The sequence below is a fragment of the Anopheles funestus genome, chromosome 2RL (genome assembly GCF_943734845.2).
Source record: "Anopheles funestus chromosome 2RL, idAnoFuneDA-416_04, whole genome shotgun sequence".
Taxonomy (NCBI): domain Eukaryota; kingdom Metazoa; phylum Arthropoda; class Insecta; order Diptera; family Culicidae; genus Anopheles; species Anopheles funestus.
Genome location: NC_064598.1, coordinates 74,764,084 through 74,783,794, shown reverse-complemented (window position 1 = coordinate 74,783,794; position 19,711 = coordinate 74,764,084). Strand labels below are relative to the sequence as shown.

The following is a 19,711-nucleotide window of genomic DNA, read 5'->3' as shown; positions in this document are numbered from 1 at the left end:
CCCAGTTTGGCTTTTTTTTCTTCTTCTTCCCTTGCTGCTGGTCGCTATGACGTCAAAGCGCCACAATTCGGAGCGATTGTGCTACGAAACACGTCATTCGCTCGTCTTGTGTCCGTCTGGGGCTGTGTAACGGACCAGACAGTTTGGGCAGTCCTTTCACTTCCATTCCGTATCGCAAGCTTTAGCTTCCGGCCGTGATTTCATGAGATAACCGATTGTTTGAAATGTTCCAAGCGATAGCCAAATTTTGTTTAAAAAAAAATAGGTAAAAAGTTAGTAACACAAACATGTTTATTTGCTATGGGTCAAATGTATCAATCGCGATTGACATGATATCAAATAGGTGTACCAACAATTCTAGTTTGAACCAGTTCAAATGCAAACAATTGATTTAACCGGATGGTGAAGTAAAACCAAACTACGCATTCATTTCACTTCTGTTCTGTACTTTATCATTTTGCTCTTCGTCATCCATCAACTTCTTATGCGCATGTGGCTCACAAACTGGAGGGCGCTGGATAAGAAAAAAAGAAGGGCTGATCGATGCAGCAAACCTGCAGGTGAACCAAGTTTACCTCCGTTTGTGGAACATGTTTTCAACATCTGCGTAGGTTTTTTTGAATATTCTGGGAAATAAACAGCGTGCTTCACAGTGTTTGAAAGGTTATCATTTGCAGTTAGAGGGAAATCCGTACAGTCACGCAGCAATTATACCCAAAAATTCCCCCCTTAGTATTGCTGCTCTGGTACGGTATTTAAGCATTATGGATGTATTTTTTTTTAGGGAAAATAGCTAAAAGATTTGTTTTGGTATGAAAATACATTTTAGTAGAATGATAATGTACAATAATGTGTTAACAACTATTAACGTTGAATTGTATTTTTGCCTTACATAATTCAAAATTATATTTGTTATTAAATTTCTTTCACTTAAAAAAAGTAAACATAATCATTTTAAAGGTTAAAAATAATGTATGCATCCACTGACTAACAACATGCCTGGAAATTCAGAAAATGCATTTTTTCCAATGCATTTGCAGCAAGCCGAACTGAAAGCTCAACGGTTTGGAGCTTTTTTGTTTGCATTCCACTACCACATCGACGTGTGGCGAACACACTATGGGTTAACATGGGGACATTTAAGGTTTTGTTAATAAATGGTGAGGATTTTGCTGTTGGTTTGGAGTATTTCTCCAGATTTCTACAAGTATTAAAATTTATGTACAGAAATCATTATGTCACATAATGCTATAAATAAGTGTAATTATTGTATGTTTATTTTTTTGGATTTTATTCCTTTTTGTATAAATTCTTATTGGTGTGAAAATTTTAATTTTTCATACACTAAAAAACAACTTCAAAGAATTGCTTAAATGATGTAAAGTTTCAGGAATTATGAACGTATCCCGTGAAAATATGTACATCAATCAATATATTTAATGATATATTCATGTTATAAGGAAATTAAGTTCAAACCGCCATAATGGTTAAAAATTAAAGATATAGTTATAGAGGAATATACAAACTGTATGCTAATTTTAAAAAAGCCTATGTGTCCACAATAATTCACAACAAAGCAGTGGTGTGCCACACGAAGATTTGTGCGCACCATAAAAAGAGAAACCGACGCGCATCGTATGCTCACGCCTGCGACTCGCGGCTCAAAAGCTTCACTCGTGTATGTTCCGCCGATCCGAACGGACGTGTGCCGCGCACGCAGTGGCTCTTTCCGAGTTTTACCGTACAAGCTGCAGTTTACCGTTCCACGATCGCCACTTTCGAACGATTTCCACCGTAGGAGAAGAACATCAGAATCGAGAAAGTTGCATCAAAGATCACAGACTGTTTAAACAACAAACATCGATTATCTGTTGCGGTTACATACAGTTCTTTTTAAAGGGCTTTTTTGCGTACGTGCATAATAAAAGACGTGGTGTAATTTTAAAGTTAACGTTTCGCCGTGAACCGTAACGAAAGATTAGCCGGAAATTGCACATAAAAAAAACGTGAGGTGGCAAACAGTGTACATGTAAGCTGATGGTTGCTCTTCCCCTTTGCGAAAACAGTGTAAAAGAAAAGACCAAAACACGATCGGTGCGTGTGCGAACAGTGTTTCAAAAAAAAAAAAAATAGAGGTGAAATTGATCATCCATGCAGTGACGGGAAAGCTTTCGTTTTCGCAGCATTTAATCCCATCCTGCAGCTAGTAGTGAAGTGGCACTGAGAGGGAATTTTTAAACAGTGAAGTTAACTTATACAAGGGGAAAAAATAAGAAACATAGTGTCGCGTGCTTAAGCAAACGATTGAAGCAACAGTGAAAGTGTCCATAGCCAGCGTCCCAGCAGGAGTTGGTAACAGTGAGTGTGCAATGCAGAAGTAAAACGTGTGGATGCACCCACCCATTGTGCCCTTTTTACCCACAAATGTGCTTCTACACTAGCAGCAAGCTGGTGTACCCCGAGGAGGCAACACCGTGCGCCCTTGTCCAAGCAATAAAAGGGAGTGTGTTTACGTACTTCGATAGTTGCGTTAGCAAATGAAAGGAAAATAGTGTTTTCCAATCCCCAGGCAGAAAGGGGACAATCCGTACAATTCGCCCAGAGGCCATGTACACCAAATAGTGTTGATTACACAATCAATATTAATTAAGCAAATGAATGCTGCACGGTGGAAGCCGTGGACCAATCGCTACTAGAAGATCTTACCCCCTAGGAATCCCTCGAGCGGAAATACAATCATTGGAAAGTGTGATCCCGTGGGTGTTTTGTGTTTTTGGTGGAAAAATATTTACCCACACATTAGGTACGGTGCAGGTTCGTCGAAACCGGGGTACCACGGTGTGCAAAACAAAAACATAAATCTTCAACCACCATATCCATACACACTACTCCTCGGGAAGCAGCGTTGAAGTTTGTTCTTGGCACAATCAAGCGGTCCCTTGTGGCAAAAAAAAACGCAAAAAAGGGTTAGCTATTTTACACCGAGCCCCTGTTTGCTTACGAACCTGCAGGCATCTTGGCAAGTGCAGCATCTCCCGCATCTCCCAACCGGTAAGGTGAAAGAAGCGCAGCTTAGAAGGAGATTTGTACACAGACACACAAGCAGCCCAGTCCCACGGCAACGGCGAACGGCAAATTGTAAACGGTCGGCAGGAAACCTGTTTCTTTACACTGGCAAACGCTCCTCCAAGACTCGAATCCGGCTCGTCTAGCGTCTATAGACTGTTACAGGTCGGCCTGACAGTTACAGGTCTAACGAGAACACGGTCAACTACCGCCCATTTGCACATTCCATAACTTGGTGCAAACAAAAACAACTCCATTTTGGGGCGCGTGCCTTCATTCCCGGTGGTGGTTTTGCTGTGTGTTGGAAGATCTCATCATATCCAGCGATCGTCAACTGTTGGCACGCGTGTTCAAAGTATTCCCAACCATCAGGAGGAGGAACCCGTCATTACCGTTCCGTTCACACATTTACGAAAAGTGTGACACCACGGTATGACTTCTTCCATATTTCTCACCATGGCAGGATGGACTAGTGACAAGTTTCGTCTTTCCTGTATCGACAACAATGGCCTCAAGCGCACATTGCTTAAAATGCTAATACTAGACAATGGAACCAAGAATTCGGTAAGTACCATTAAAAGTACCGCGTGTTTTATATCAATTATCCTAGCCTTGGGAATAATTCTAAACTTATTGAGGGTGGATAATAACTTCCACTAATAGAGTACTAAAAACACCTTGAAAGGCTATCGGTTCTAGCCCGAAAGTACCCATAAAATAGTGAACGTAAGCCTTTCACGTGATGATGCACATCGTTGAGTTTTTATCAAACCACTCATACATATCCAGGTGTGTTTGTGTGTGATAAGGAAGTCATAAAATGCCCACTCCCAAAAAAAAACCAATAAATTTTGGGGGCTCTTTTGAAATGTTAGCTCAACGATCAGGCGTTTCAAATTTATGCACACCAATAGCGCTACATTTCCTAGCTTCGTCTCTATCGTTGAACGATCGTGCATTTTCTTTTAGTGCGATCATGAGTGCGTCACCATGATCACCTGTTGTGGATCGGGTTTTACGAGCATAAAAACATTTCAACACAACCGAACTGTGCTATTTTCCAGTTTACATTAACCTTGGACTTTCCCGATGATCACTGAAGAAGGTAATCATTTTTTTTTCTTAACTACTTCCCACTCCCAAGAACGTTTGCCTTGCAATGGCCTCTTGCGTGGAGTGGTATATGACGTAGAAAGATATCTTAACTTGCTGTTGCCGGCAGTATTATGTATCGCGCCGTATTCGTTAATCGAATGCACGATGGGCTCGTCTCTTCTCGATCGATCGATCCGAAAAATGTTGACCCACCAGCAAACTTGAACGGCTGGCAGGAGCCCGCAGTGAAGGAGGACGGTGGCTTGTCAATGACACTTTTCACGGTCATTTTTGAACTATACCATTTGGACGGTGGTTTACGTCAGCAGCACCAGCACCGACGTCGTGTTCAGGGTTTTATGAAGAATATGCAAATGTTCTGCCACTTCTCCTTGGGCAACTCGACCATGGTGGAAGGAGTCCGTTTATCGGGGATTTGTTGGATTGGTGAGGTATTTATACGTCGGGATATCATCAGCCAAAGCTGAAACAAAACGACCTACAGATGTTCGGAATGTTCACGTGCTTTCGTCGACTTGCTCCAAATCCCATCCCTACGTCATCAGGATGGTTATTAAGGTTATTGTACCTCTTTTTTTTTAAAAAAAAAGTTCCTCCCTACGTACAATTCTTCTGAAACGCAATTGCTGATTCGTGAACCTGTCTGGATGTACATTCCATTCACAGCTTCACGCTAAAATAGTAACTGCAAACAGTGTAGGGCCTCCTGCACAATGCTAACATTGCGAACTGCTAACGAGTCGCGGAGTAAAATTAGCGCCCGATGACGATGGTTATGACGACGTCGCCACGCCGACCAATCACGGGTGGAGGCGGCTTTAAGTCGTTACAGAATAGAGTGTCTCTATTCCGGCACACATCCTTCCCGTCTACACTGCCACCGGTGTCTACCGAAAGTGTCCCGGATAAAGCTCCACCAGCGATAGGCTTTGATGGTGGACATGGTGGATCCACTGCCAATCGCTTTACTTGTCCATCGTCACATAGACAAAGCTTTTTCGTAGCCTGCTAAATCGTCTGTACATAGCGTATTGACGGATCTGATTAGGATGCGGACCGGATTCCAGTATCGTACACCGTACTACCGGCTGCTGCGCAAACCAATCGTGTCTTACCGGCCATCAAACGAACCGGTTACATCTGGTTGTACGGTATCGGTTAGGTGACGTTAGCACTATGTCATTGATCTGGACAATGTAATGGAACGGTTTCTTTAACTGAGCAAACTGGGCGCGATTCACTCGCCCCGTACCGTGTGCTGTGGTGCCAAGAGCAGCTGTTCTGTATGCGATTAAAAGACTACATGCTAGTGGCCAATAGCATTGACGTCAGCCACACGTGCTGGAACTCATCGGCTGTAATGCATGTGATTGAAAACAACATGCGCCGATCTGCGGGTCATCATGCTTTGCCAGAAGCCAGAACGCCACTTTGCTGGTTGTGGTGTAATTTTCTTCCGGATGTCTCCTTCATCAGAGTGGAAATTGACATCCCAAGTGTGGGATGAGCGTGTGCGGGAAGTTTCGGGGTTTTTAATACAGATGAACAACAGTCTGATGCCATTCAGGTGGAACCATCTCGTGTGCATCGATCGTAACAATAATAAGCAAAGGCTGGTTGGCGGTTGCTCTGGCGTTGCATGTTGTTGCCGGAACGCGTGTACAAGCCAAACAATCCCCGATGAATCCCCCACTTGAACACAAATGATTTTATTGAAGTTGTTTTGAAAACTAACGTGTTTCATCACAAAACATGGCCCTGATTTGCTTACATTTAAACAGCAGGAAATGACATTATGAGAGCTAATTAGTTGCGATCTATCATGACGGCAACTTATTCCCGATCTTCATTCATTGAAACCATTACTCTAGTCTAGAGAAAAATGATGCATACATGCATAGCCAGCCTTATTTGGAACTTTTGCTGGAAGATAAATTTGTTGAAAGGAACATCTCCGGCTTGTTTTTCTTCTTCCCCATTGGGATTTAATTTAAAGTAATTAGGATCTGATGTATTCTAATAGTTGGCGCCATTGCGTCCATCCGGTGGCCCTGAGCCACCATTACAAATTCTCTCGCACGGCACCGACAAAGTAATCCACCGGGAAATGGTCCGTATCCATCCGCGAACACAAATCCGCCAGCCAAGAACCAGAACGATCATCGCCTTCAGGGCCTAATTATCGACCACCTGACGCAGTCGGTTTGCCAACGGCGAGTCCCGCGTTTGTTAATTGCCATAGAGCACCACCACCACCAACACCGGCATTCGTATCAATATTTTTCGCTAACGCATAATGTACCCCCACCCGATTTGAATACGGCATGTCCTTGAGCGCTTAGCTAGAGAGCAAACTAAAGTGCTGATTGTTGGTGTTTTCGAGTAATAGTGTCTCGAAAGAGAAACATCAGACATGATGGCGCAAACGGAAACGCGGGAGTGGGTTATGATGATGATGACGATGATGACTCAGGGCGATCGATTCTGTTGTATCGCAATAGGGAAACAGTGAATCGTTTTATTCCAACGTCTGTGTATCGTGTTCTACCCTTCGCTACTAAATAGGAGGACGCTCAATCGAACTTCCCATCGATCACGACCATAGTTTGTGATTCGCTTGTATCGGGTTTATTACTCAATCCCATTTTGAACCGCATTTACATCATGTTTGCGGTTTTGTCGCGCTAAATCGACCGTCAGACCGATCGAAGATCATCGACGTTTAACTTTACTATGTCGGAGGTCACGAGGAGTGGGTGAGATCGTTACCGATTCGTGGTTGGAGGCTGCGGTCTGTTTCCCATTCGCTGTCTGTCACATTCGCTTTCTTTGGTCGACGATCGTGCTGTGGTGGGATGATCGAGCTGAGATCGATCCGCCACTCTAAACACGATCATCGCGAATATCGCGTTAATGTGACATAATTTGTTTTTGTTTCTTTTTATTCGCTCCATTCTATCGAGCGATCGTAGTGTGTAATACTTACGCATTTTTTTCTTACGAGCGAACCCGAATTTGACACATACCAACAGATGTCTTCATACATGCCAGATAACACAGATGATGCTGCAGTATCGCACGATCTGAACGCACACCATCATCCACAAATCAATCTTTTCGTTCTTTGTGTTGAATTCTTCACACTTTGAACAGGTAGCGAAGGCTTTTTAGGAGATTGTTAACGCACCATGAAAACAAGGAGCTGTCATAATCAGAGCACCGAACAACCAGAAGCCACAGCGCAAGGCACTGTAGTTGGCTCAAAATTGTTCTTTTCCTACGTGATTTTATTAGTAGCTAACTCGATACTCCATCCGGGCAGAAGTAAAGTTTAATAGTTTTGTGTCAAACACGTGTTTACCAACGCGTTTTTTAGGGAATAGCGTGATTTGCATCGCCTCGAAGTGTGTGTGGAGCTTCGCAGTAATATTATGGTACGGAATTGTGAGACAGATTCGAGAGGAAAAAATGTACGATCGGTCCGTTTTGTTGAAACAGTTGCCTATCCGACCGACCCTGTTACTGTGTATTGGATGGTAGTTCTAATGTACCTTTACAATTCCCCCCATTTCGTTACAGAACATCGAAGCAGAACGTACAGCGACGGAGTATCTGGTCGACCAGGGAGTGCCGACGGCCAATGCCAACAAATCGTTGCTCAGCTTTCTTGCAATCGTAAGTGTTGATCACCTAACCGACTCACGAATGATATTCACATTGTTGATGTTGTTGCACCTGTCACCCAAAGTCGAAACAGTGAAACACAGTTCCAGTTCCGTAACGTTCACCGTGTTTCCTTCACCCCCGGCAGACAGCTCTTCGCTGTTTTTTTTATCTCTATCCCCCCCCCCCCCCAGCCTTGTAAGGCGTGTAGAAAGATAAAGGGCTTCCCGAGGTAAAGGAGGCAAAAAACCTACACACGATCGACGAACCGTGACAGGGATCATGTTCGTCTCCCGACATTCAACTCGACCGTGTGACTGACTGACTGACTGACTGAAGCTATACGGCACGGTGCTATGGAATGAGGGCCACGGAAACCATTAAAATTCATGCGCACCACCACCTTCTGCTGTCGATGCTGACATTTTGCAATTTATTGTTTCGAGCTTGTTTGCAAGCTTCGCGCAAAAGCGGGACGCGCGGCAACATCCTGGCCCTTGGACGCAACAATGCGACAACTCGATTTGAAGGAAACACAAAACTGCGAAACTGCAAACGCAATCAAATCAACTGCACTTTACGTGCGTCCAGCGCTGGTTGGTTTAGCGCAAACGCATCGCACGGAAGCGTTTGTCGAAATGCACATGGCCTCGGCGTTCATTGTCGTCTTACTAGCACTTGACTATTGCTGGGCATCGTATTCGTCCCCAGAATGTTTGCCACAATCGTTCAAGAATCACTAAGAAGCTTCTGGATGGGATCGTAGATCGATCGATCAATGAAAACCATTGTTCTAGAACACACTGTCCAAAAATAGGACCAGTGCGGGACCTTCCCAGATGGAGAAGATCTTGGGCGCCCACTGTTATTGTCGCCGTTTTAAGAAATCGTCCACCGCAAAAGAAGATTACAGCAACCGTAAAGCGTTATTCCGTTTTTGGTCAGAGTTGCCAAAATGGTCAGTAAAGATCGCTTCATCCGATTGAGGCTTTGATCGTGATCACTCGCTGCAATTCGGTAGGGAGGACGGATCTGACCTATCGTCTCGTGTAATATTTCATCTTCGTACTACCAGGCGAAACGCGATGGTAGTAGCTCCACGGTTGTGACATGATCGTGAAACAGAGAAGAAGTGGCAAAACAACGCACCACCATTTCGTGGTCGTTTACGGACACGGATACCATCGGTGTGGTGTGATGCATCCGTAATGTGTTTATATACCGGAATGTCAACACATCGTTGTCGGGGTCACCGTCACCGATGCGTAAGACGCAACCGAAGACATTGGACTTTAATTATTCACCCGATACTATACCTTCCTTCCCTTTCACACGCCACATACCCGCCTGCGGATAGGGTTGGGGGATGCTTTTACTACGTTAACGCCTATAAAAGATTGGCTTTTTCTTTACCATATGGATTCACTCGTATGGCAAGTTCGTTAGCATCGGCAAACGATGACGATGAGAGGGTTCATTGCTGCCTGCACCCTTCCAGTTCGCCTCATCCGGTGTGCTCCCGATGCTGACGTCAAGGAGAAGGTTCATTACGTCGGGTGCGAACATACAATGAACGCTTGGCAAACCAATGAGGGAGGTTTGTGTGAAGAAGAAAAAAATCGAGGAAAGAATGGCGTATTAATGTCTAGGAGAAATTGACGATTGCAGTCAACTGATCCGCTTATGTATCTCCTAACTTCAAACGTACGCCGTGCTTTCGCTGCTTCCACCCCGGGATCCGGATGCTATTAAATGAGTATGCACCATACCGGATGGAAGTTTCTTTTCCCACTGTTTAGCGCAAAACGCGCGTTCACGCGCGTTTCCATTTCAATGGAGCACAAGGAAGAAAGTGAAATAAACCCAAAGCGATGACAAAAAGACACGTCTCCTCGCTGGTTGCTAGTGCGTCATCAGCCGAACGTCCGCATTCCCGGGATGGTGAACGTTATAACGTCTGGCATAAGGGTACGTTCGGGGCAGCAAACGGTTGTCCCACTTTCGTGCCCGTTGGAAAAGTAACAACTTTTACCTTAATGCAGCAAATGACACTGCCCCGGGGGGGGTGGCACCGGTTCGTCTGTCACGTTTACTGTGTTGTGATGGATCCGAGACGGTGTGTATCACGTTTAAAAAGGGATGAATCTTGATTCGAATGGCCGACAGAAGGGTTGGGAAGAAGAACGAGGATCGTTAGCACACGTTGAGACAAGATCATCAACAAGTAGGTGTAGATGAATGTATAGATCTCGTGTTAACGGCCATAACAAAACATTGTGTGATTACTTCCAGTGTTCTAACGATCTTCTCAGGTGAAAAGATCACCCACCAAACGGTAGACTTCCGCATACCATTGGTCATCCCGAACGCCTTCTTAACCTCCAGACTCTATGGATACCATTTAGAAGATGATGATTATAATTTTAGTCTCAACACTTGCAAAAAACCCATTATACCCTGCTGTGCTGTACCGTGAACGTGACCAAGAAGCGCACCAGGGCCACACGTCACGTCTCGGTGTCGGCGGGTCACGTAATTGCTCTTTCACTTTGCCACCTTCCCACCGGAAAAGGACCCATATGGAAAACGGCACAGTATGGCCACGGGTCCGGGCGTAAGCACGCGATTAATAGTAGCGCGGGCAGGGTCGTAACTAGTGTCGCGCCAACCAACCAACCAACCAACCAAGCGACCAATTGACACCGCACCGGGAGCCTAGAGACGCGAAAACCCTTTTCGCCCGTATTAATCCCTGGCTGTAATTTATCTGAATTACCCTCAATTAGCATACGGTGCATTGTTTCACGAGTCTATGGGGTGGTAGGGACTGCATGTGACACTTATGAGCCGGTGACGACTTGCGCGCGTCGGTAGGGGCACACACCCAGCCGAGAGTGGTTTGCGCACGCGAATGCGGCAGTCGTACAGTCGTTTTGCACACGGTTATGATTTAATTAATAGAAATACTGACGTGGTTATACGGTGTAATCGTTCCCTCTCGTGTGGCGATGGGTCTAATGTCGATGCTTGTTGGAGAATTGAGCGTCCGGCGTGTCTGGTGCATGTGACAACGGACCACCCAGAAGAGCCTCTCCACGTCGAACTGCTAAATGTGTTTTTTTTTTTGCAATTTAATACCTGATTGCATTGATCGGCTTAAGTTAAAGCTCAAATTAAGAGCCATTTTTATGTCGAGTTGTACCATCGGACACACACTGGATGGTTTGGTTCCTATTCATCGTTATACAAACTTCCTGCATGTTGAGACCTTTCTAAACCCTGTGTCTATTACCCCAAAAAAAAACCCACCCGAGTGCCACCAAATCGTCTCTGAAAAGCTTTAACTTATTGATGGCCACTCACCAGTAGGTCCCCAATGACTTCCGTTCTCACAAGCAATGGCCATGATCTTGACGATGTGACCACCGCAGCCGCAAGAGCTCTACAGATTCTTCAATTTAAGAGACCCCTAGAAAAAAACACATCCCCAACAACCACCGTAAGATCTTTATTTTGCTTGCGCATGTTTTCCGACTAGAAACGCCGCGACAAATACACAACCCCCAAAAGGGTAAGCAAACAGAACGAAACCAAAAAAAATCTACAAGACCGACTAGTTTGACGCGCTGTGTGTGTGTGTGTTTTTTCCCCTCTCAACATCAAGGAGCCGTCGTCACGCATGATAAGATCACGGTAGCCGTTGGCAACGCGGACGCTTGCTGTGCAATGCATCCGAAAACGGCGCCACAACTTCGTCGATCCTCACACGCTAAGGTCGATCAACTGCGTGAAGTTGGCTGACCCGTTTGTTCGCCTTTTGGGTCGACCCCGATCAAATTGCTGGTGAGGATGGGCGAGCGATAGGCACGAACATACCGAGTACTAAACATGAATCAAAACAAACGATCGTTGAGAGACTGTCGCCGTCCACTCTGGTACCCTTCCACGGTTTAGCAAACGCTGGCCGCGCTAGTTGCCGTCACCAGTTTGCCAACTCGTTCGTTACACATTATGAACCATTGTTATCGCCCTGTGGAGTAGCATGGTGGTGGCATCTAACAATAGGGCATTAATTAAAAATAGCTCGCAGGCGTGTAACTATCTCACCCTCGGCTGTGTGCACTCACGGATAACCATCCGCAGACGTCATCCCGATTGACGTGTTGCGGCGTACAGTGCGTAACGTGCGTAAAACTGCATAATGTTCAACCAGGGTGGAATTGGAATGAGCGTGTTTGAAAGCTCTTGGACAGCTCTTCCGAAGATCCTGCTGAAAGTGCTCTTGTTGGGAAGTGTAGCGCCATCCATTTTTGACCCGCGAGTATGAGTTATCGCTTTCAACCACTCATAACGAGAGCGAATGTTTTCGATTTAATTAAGCACTAATGTGAATTTAAATCGTTTCGAAACGAACACAACGCAGCAAACAGGTGATGCCCTGACCCAGTCGCCTCGTGCATAACCTCGCGCCTTGATTGCATCGTCTGATAGCAAACGGGAGAAGGTTAGTACTCGTGAGGGTGGATTAGCTAGATTACTGTAGCCGACCCTAGCACAGTTTGGATACAAATCAGCTATATCAGTAACAACAACAAAAAAACAATCCTCGGCATGATTCAGTTTCTTACCCAACGGCAAACACACACAAACGACGATCAGTTTCTCCTCGTGAGTGACGTCAATCAGGCCGTTATCAGGGGACGATTTTCAAATGCGATCAGTAGCGTACCAACGTCTAATTGCTGTCCTGTCTCCCATTGGGTTAACGACGAACTCGAACGGGCCTCCCGGTTTTCAATTTCGGGTGTCTCGTTCTGTTTTGCCAGCCGATCGCTTATATTTGTGTGAAACGTGAGCCCACCTTATCAAACCGCCGGAGTCGCGATTGAGGGACTGCAATGGAGCAGTAGGTTGAGACACGCAACCAGTGCACAAACAACAAGTTGCTAATGCAATCATTTTGCGATGAATGCGGTTTGTGTGTAGATTGGTTTTTAATGTTCCGTTTGGACGTACGCAAATCACTTTGCCCAAATCGAGCTAGAATGTGTTGTTTGTTTCCAAGAGCAGAAAGGCGTGTAGGTTTTTTGTTTTTTTTTGCTGACCGGACAGGGTTGTATAATCACCATGAATATGGTAAATTATCTATTAAAAATTTGTACCCTGTGGTAGACTACTGGTCTACACAGGTTTTGATTACGAATGTTTCTATTTCAATCGTATTTACTTGAGTTAATTTGTTATTTTTGTAGCTGTCAGTTGCACAACAGCTCATAATATACCACCCCACTTTATGTCCCACCAAATAAGCAATAACTCTATTTGCTCTCAATGTAATATCTTCGAAATTCACATCGTTTATTTCTTTGTGTCCTATGCCTTACTCTGTAACAAACAGTGAGCCGGATAGAAACAAACACAAAAAAAAATACCAACCATCGTTGAAGTCATCATCATGATCCATTTGTGTGCAGCGCTTCCAACTCATCCTGAGCAGCGCCTACCAAAAACGAAGTTTCCCACCCGCATGGTGGTGAGCAATTAGTGTAGGTGATTTATATTCCCACCGGTAAAACGATGCGAGATGAGTAACAGCACACCATCGCTCATCACCTGAACAAGACATCGTGTACCGGAGTAGATTGATAAATCACTTCCATTAGAACGCTTACACGCTAACAGCGGCGATCTTTTTTTTTTGTTTGTCTAGAACCTAATGATCATGCTTACCCCTTCGGCACATTATGGTTGGGAAGCAAAAACAAACCTTGCCGGATCTTTTCAGGATATTGAAGAAGTAGAGAAAGAGAGAACCGGTAGAGAAGTGAAACACTATATCAGTAGCTAAGGCATGTAACCAACACCGGGCAGGCATTCCTTTTTTTATTATCTCACCTACTTTATTCATATTTATGCCAATCGTTCAATCTCCACCTCTGTATAGCTTATTGCTAAGGTCCACCCTAAGAAGGCCCTTTACCGATCGTGTGATCCTTCGTATGCTAACTACAACCTATCTAACCTTAACTTCCACTAACAACTTCTCCCTGAGTTTTGTTGTTAAGACGCTTTTTTTTGCTGTTGATTTAAAATGGAAAGGGATAAGATGGCCGAAGTTCGGTAGCATGCGAATATGTGAGCTGTTTTATAAAACGCTGGACGGGGCTAGGCAAAAAAAAATAAAAAAGAACAACGTCGAACACGACATTTTATATACCAACCGATGCCGGGTCCGCCGTTTGACGTCAATCGTGGACTGGGGCTCGGTGAATTTAGCAGAGTGAGACAAGAGATACCACCGGACTTGCGAGACCGTTCGGTGAAGTCAAGAAAACGATACACGCACGGTATATTAAATGGTAAGAGAAACCCCTTACCAAAGCGCCTCACGAAAGCGCCTCACCACCAAAGGTTAGGTCGAGACGGAGTCAAGCGTTGCACAAGAAGGTTTGGACAGGCACATGCCTGTAAGTACATTGTAACATTGCACCCACTAAATGGTCTTACCCTGGTACAGTACCTACAGCACTATGGTTGCAGTAGACGAATGTGACTGGAAGGCTCGTCAGTGACGAGTCGGTCACTCGCTGATGTGCGTCTTTCTGTGAAGAGGAAGTCACACGTTACTGATACTAGCAGGAAGATCTTCTGGATTAATGCTGCGACTTGTAAGAGGAAGTAGATCATGTCACTGAACTCGTATCAGTGGTAAATGCCAGCTCTGGATGGATGAATGCCACACGAAGGTTCTCGGACCCGGCGTGGTAAAGCCAACAACGGTACGAACTGAAAACGGTCGAGATACATATATACAGCAAACCCGCCCAATGACGTCAATGGTGTAGCGGTTCACCGAGCCTTCTGTCCGGAGATAATCGGTGATCGGCCGAGAATTGGAATCGGGCGCTACAGTTTTGTGCTCTTGTTTAATTCCACCACCCCATCAAACTTCGGTGGCAGATTGCAAATTATACCGCGTTGCTAGCTCATGGTGTATGCGATTTTTTTCTTCTATTATTATACTCAAAGCAACTTCAGTAGAACCCTAAAAAACGGTCGTACACTTTCTTCATAAAGGCCACGCACGGTACGTGCGTACCCCCAAACACGCTTGTTGCGTGCCAGTCACGCTATCCGACGGTTTTGCCCCAACGGTGCCAATTAGCTGTAGGTTGAGCACAGAAATTATGAACCATATCGACCGGTATGGGGGCCGGCAATACAAATACTTCCATCTTCCGTACGCATGGTTCGCTTACCCGGCTGTATCGGTTCGTTTGTTTATAAACTGTGGCCAATAAACTGTATCGATCGTTACGAGTGGTTAATTGAATCCACCTGCGATTATTTACCACCGGCCAGTCGGTACGGATATGCCGGAAAATATATGTGGCCCCTTGGTACGGTTGGACGAAAATAAGTTTCGATACGCACCATTACGCTGATGCGATCCATATGGATGTGATCGTTCTTTGATGTGATATGTTTGTGTACATATATATAATAGGTATATGAAGAACGCATTGTAAACCAGCTGAAGGCAACCGGATGATTCATCAGCAGTAAAATTGATGACTATTAGTGCTGAACTTAGGATTCCTTGAAGTTTTCGACATTCTTCATCCACTTTTTGTCCTTGAACTGAACAAACATTGTACCGTAAGGAATAAGTTTTGTGCTCCAGACGGACAGTGTGTACAGATACCAAATTCCAATGCTTTAACTCGCAAATAAGGGTGATCCGTACAGCTGAACGAGCAACATCGCATACGTGTGCTTATCGTGTGATCTTTAAACATACCTTCTTTGCCGGATATCAGCAAGGCCATCTTTCCATCATCGTGATGGACCATAATTTTACGAAGGAGCATTCCAACGGCGACTTAACAGCAAACAAGCACACACGGCAAATGGCTTAAGACTCTCCTGCTCCAAAAATGTGTATTTGTCTACGGAATAGCCTGGACGCTATCTCCCTTCTATTGTGAAGATAAAAGCTGAACTTTGAATGTAGTTTACAGCGGTAATAGGGTTCATATCTAATCTAAGATGCATCACCGAGGTGTGACTTGGTGAAGAATTTTAAAACACACCCAAGACCCATGTGTCATTCCATCTTCATCTTTCGTTAACTCCACAGTTATTGGTGCTCTAAGGGTGAATCTTCAATAAATTTTATGGTGCTGATCATACCGAAAAATCCTTTCCTTTTACAACTCAGCTAAATAGAGGTTTTTGTTTTTGTATCTTTCTAGAACGCGCTTGAGCTCAGTGCACCAGCGAGTCCCGTCCTGCTAGAATGTAACGCCCCAACAGTTCCACCCGGATGGCTACAACTTTCCGGCCATCCCAAAAGGTAAGAATCGACCAAAAATAACTCCGTACAGGCTGATGTTGCTTGATCTCACACTGATCCGTAAGGGACCCTTCGATTCGATGGGCATTTGATTGATTGATTGTGAAATGCTATATTTAATCTACCGCCCGAGAGCAGAACCGTTCTGTCCCCGTTTTGTACAGCATTCGGAAACGCTCTGGACGTTGTTTTGAGATTGCGCAAATGCAAACAGCTGATAAGTGTGGTCAAACGAAAAGAAGCTCAGCATTCGGTTTGCTGTTTCTTTTCCCTCCGAGCGTAAAAGACATAACTTCTTCGATGATAAAGTAGTTTGGACGGGGCCCATAGTTGTGACGTGCCGGGCGCCGTCTAGTCGGAACCCAGCTTAAACATCACTCACAGAGACAAGGTCAGCTAGAAGGAAACTTTTGCGAGTGGACACACTCGCCGGCCCGTGTCAGGGAATGGACCGAAACGAATGATTTCATAAAGGAAGCCACCCAGTTTTGACGTGCCGTAACACTAACACATGCCCAAGTACGTCATCAGTGGCCTCTGGCGCATGGTTTTGTGGAAGACCTCTGGCGTGATTGTCATAGACGTAGCGAAGGAGAGCGTGCAGCTTACGGGCGCGCATAAGCTGAACAATGCAAATAACAAAAGTGTCACAAAAATGCTAACTTACGTATACGTAACATTCCTCACACACAGGCCCGATCCGATTCGGTTGTTGCCGATGACGTCAAGGCGTGGTGGCGAGTTGCTGGAATTTCGCAACAAAACTTTATGCCGCTGCGTCGTCGTCGTCGTCGTCGATTCATGGTGTGGAACCGTTGTGCGCATTTAGCGTTTCCCTTACCAGATGCTTTCCGCAGCGGAACGGCGGTATATGAATGTTTCCCATTTAGTTTCCAATTTCGTTTGCCAAAACTAGGAAGGGAAAGAGTAACGCAACAAATGTTGTTCCAAGCGTTTGGCAAACAGTTTTGCCTGATCACTAATTATTGGGACGCTGAGAAAACAGATAAAACCACAGAAATGGAGAAGAACTCCAACAATTTTGAATCATAGAATCATTAGGTGATCTAATAGTAAACAAATTGGTAAATAAAGCTTCGACGAGGAAGATATGCATTTGCAAAGCTCGCTAATTATACTCTCGTAGTTAGGACACATTCTAATAAATGTCGAAAACTTTGTGGCTCCTAAGTGGCTACACTAAAAATCAATCTCAAAAAATACGTTAGAACACTAGGTTGAGATGAATCATGGCTCTCATTCCTGGAAGCACGCATGTTACGTTCCGCTCAGCTCATGGGGATGACTTAAACATGCAAGCGTGAATCACTGCACGTGGCACAACTTCTTCCACAAAAAAAAATTCTCTACAAAATCATTTAATTTTTAAAACATACGATTGAAACAAATATTTACCTTCAACTGTTCTTCTTCTTTCTAGTATCGCCCCAATGGCCAACGGTATCGTGCGAAAGCGCATTTCTGGCCCAAACGATACGGAGCTACTTGCCTACCGGCAGCTAATGATGGACCCGCACGCAATCAAGATAGTTCCAAAGTTTCTCGGCGTACACCAAGTCAGTGGTGAACATTTCATCGAGCTACACAACATGCTGCACGGTTTCGTCGAACCGAACGTGATGGACATCAAGATGGGTTTCCGGACGTTCACGGAAAACGAAGTAAGCAACACTGCGCTGCGGGAAGATCTGTACAAAAAGATGATCGCTGTCGATCCGAACGCACCGACCGCAGAAGAACATGGGCAAAAGGCAATTACCAAGCTGCGGTACATGCTGTTCCGTGAGAACATGTCGTCTACGCAGGAGAAAGGTTTCCGCATCGAAGCACTGAAGATGCGCGGTTGTTCGCCGGTCACCGATCTGAAGACGATCAAGAACGATCACCAGATACGGACCACGGTCGGCCATTTTGTGAACGGGCGGCGTAGTGTGGCGAAGGACATTCTCAAGCGCCTGCGTCAGATGCGTACGCTGATCGAAAAGTCCGAATTTTTCCAACACCACCAGGTGCTGGGTAGCAGTGTGTTCATTGTGTACGACGATCATCAGGTCGGTGTGTGGTTGATAGACTTTGCCAAATCATTACCACTGCCAGCGGGCACGAAAATCACCCACAGGCGTCGATGGCAGATGGGTAACTGTGAGGAAGGTCTACTGCATGGGTTCGATGAGCTGATCCGCACGATGGAAGCCGTCCAGCAGAATGTCCACTCGTTACGCAATCAGTCGCGTGCAACAGACGTGTAAGGAAAGCAAAAGGGAGCGAGGCTTTACAACGTCGAACGTCGAATTTCATTCTCGTATAATTGCGAAGGCTGGTCCCTTCAACAGTGTCAGACGTGAAACTAGTCAATATGTTGTGTTAAATCGTTTCGTTTGGAAGGATCTCGGAAGCAGTAGAGGCAGAAAGGATAGTATCCTCCAAACGGTATAGAAGAGTAAGCGACTTAACTATGGGACGATCATTTAAAAAAAAAAGACTGAACCTTCGTCGCAAAAGAACTAAGATACGGAGTCAACGATCGCAAAACGTGTACCGTGGCGGTAGAGCAATGTGAGCTACGTTCCATCCGGTCCTTCACTGCCGTCACGTCATGGTCCCGTGTCGGTGCCTGGTTACACCGTTTTGCGGTTGGTTGCCAGTATCGTGTTCTTTGAAGAATGTAACAATGTTCCATATTGGAAAACAAGCATGCTTATAGTGTTAAAGAAGTAGGAGAAAAATTATTAAAAAGTAAATAAAACAGCTAATCGTAACAATAAGAGAGGAAGCAGCTGTAGGAGTGGGCCGTACACATAGAAAAGCACATTTTACCCACAATATTACTATTATTATTACTATTGCTACTACTACTACTATTACTACTATTACTACTACTACTGCTCCTACCGTGAAATCCTCCAGAAAAACTAAAAATCGTAATGTTCCGTTCCATATATTCAACTCATTAACGGCAACTTTACAGGCGTCTAGTTTCTAATGCAAAAAGCTATTAAAGCATGTTAATATATTCACTAGAAGCGGCTTAATGCATACGTTTGTTTATTGTTTTATTTGTTAAATGTTTAAATTAATAAAATATAAAAGCAAATTCTCAATGTATCGGTGGATGCGATTTACTAGTGTTGAAGTGTGGATGGAGATTTCAATGAATGGAAAGAAAAGAAACGTGATTCGTTTTGCTCGGAATTAGTGAGTTATATTAATGTTGGTAGAAAAAAGTAAGCAAAATTACTAATTTATTGTAATCTATTCAAGATGGATCAGGAAGACAGCTTTTTCTACTATTTTTCAATGCGTTTTTTTCCGCAAACATTTTACATATTTAAAATTTCTGCAATTCAAAGCACTGAACGAATGCTAATTAATGCAAACCGATGGTTTTGGTTTGCGAAAAAAGAAAAAAAACATACAGTCAAGATGTGCCAGCGACCTCATTCAAGGGCGTTAATTCGTTTATGAATAAAATAGCACTTTACTATCGTA

General features: G+C 44.6%; 1 protein-coding gene across 3 annotated transcripts; it reads left to right on the top strand.

The window, feature by feature from the left end:
- Window positions 1-1,636: 1,636 nt before the first annotated feature.
- LOC125761139 (inositol-trisphosphate 3-kinase A) lies at window positions 1,637-19,327 on the top strand. 3 transcript variants are annotated; one of them, XM_049422016.1, is made up of 4 exons: window positions 1,637-3,630; window positions 7,762-7,857; window positions 16,101-16,201; window positions 17,643-19,327. In XM_049422016.1, the coding sequence occupies exons 1-4, from the start codon at window positions 3,499-3,501 to the stop codon at window positions 18,469-18,471; spliced, it is 1,158 nt and encodes a 385-aa protein (XP_049277973.1). In that variant the 5' UTR covers window positions 1,637-3,498; the 3' UTR covers window positions 18,472-19,327. The 3 variants fall into 3 exon arrangements, with proteins under 3 accessions (XP_049277973.1, XP_049277974.1, XP_049277975.1); XM_049422018.1 differs by lacking the exon at window positions 1,637-3,630 and adding an exon at window positions 6,604-7,616; XM_049422017.1 differs by lacking the exon at window positions 7,762-7,857.
- Window positions 19,328-19,711: the final 384 nt, after the last annotated feature.

What these genes read in the sequence shown, in the direction of transcription:
- LOC125761139 (XM_049422016.1), top strand. Translation starts at nt 3,499, where the DNA reads ATGACTTCTTCCATATTTCTCACCATGGCAGGATGGACTAGTGACAAG. An exon ending in TGCTCAGCTTTCTTGCAATC is followed by an intron (nt 7,858 to 16,100) that starts GTAAGTGTTGAT and finishes GTATCTTTCTAG; the next exon opens with AACGCGCTTGAGCTCAGTGC. An exon ending in CTTTCCGGCCATCCCAAAAG is followed by an intron (nt 16,202 to 17,642) that starts GTAAGAATCGAC and finishes TCTTCTTTCTAG; the next exon opens with TATCGCCCCAATGGCCAACG.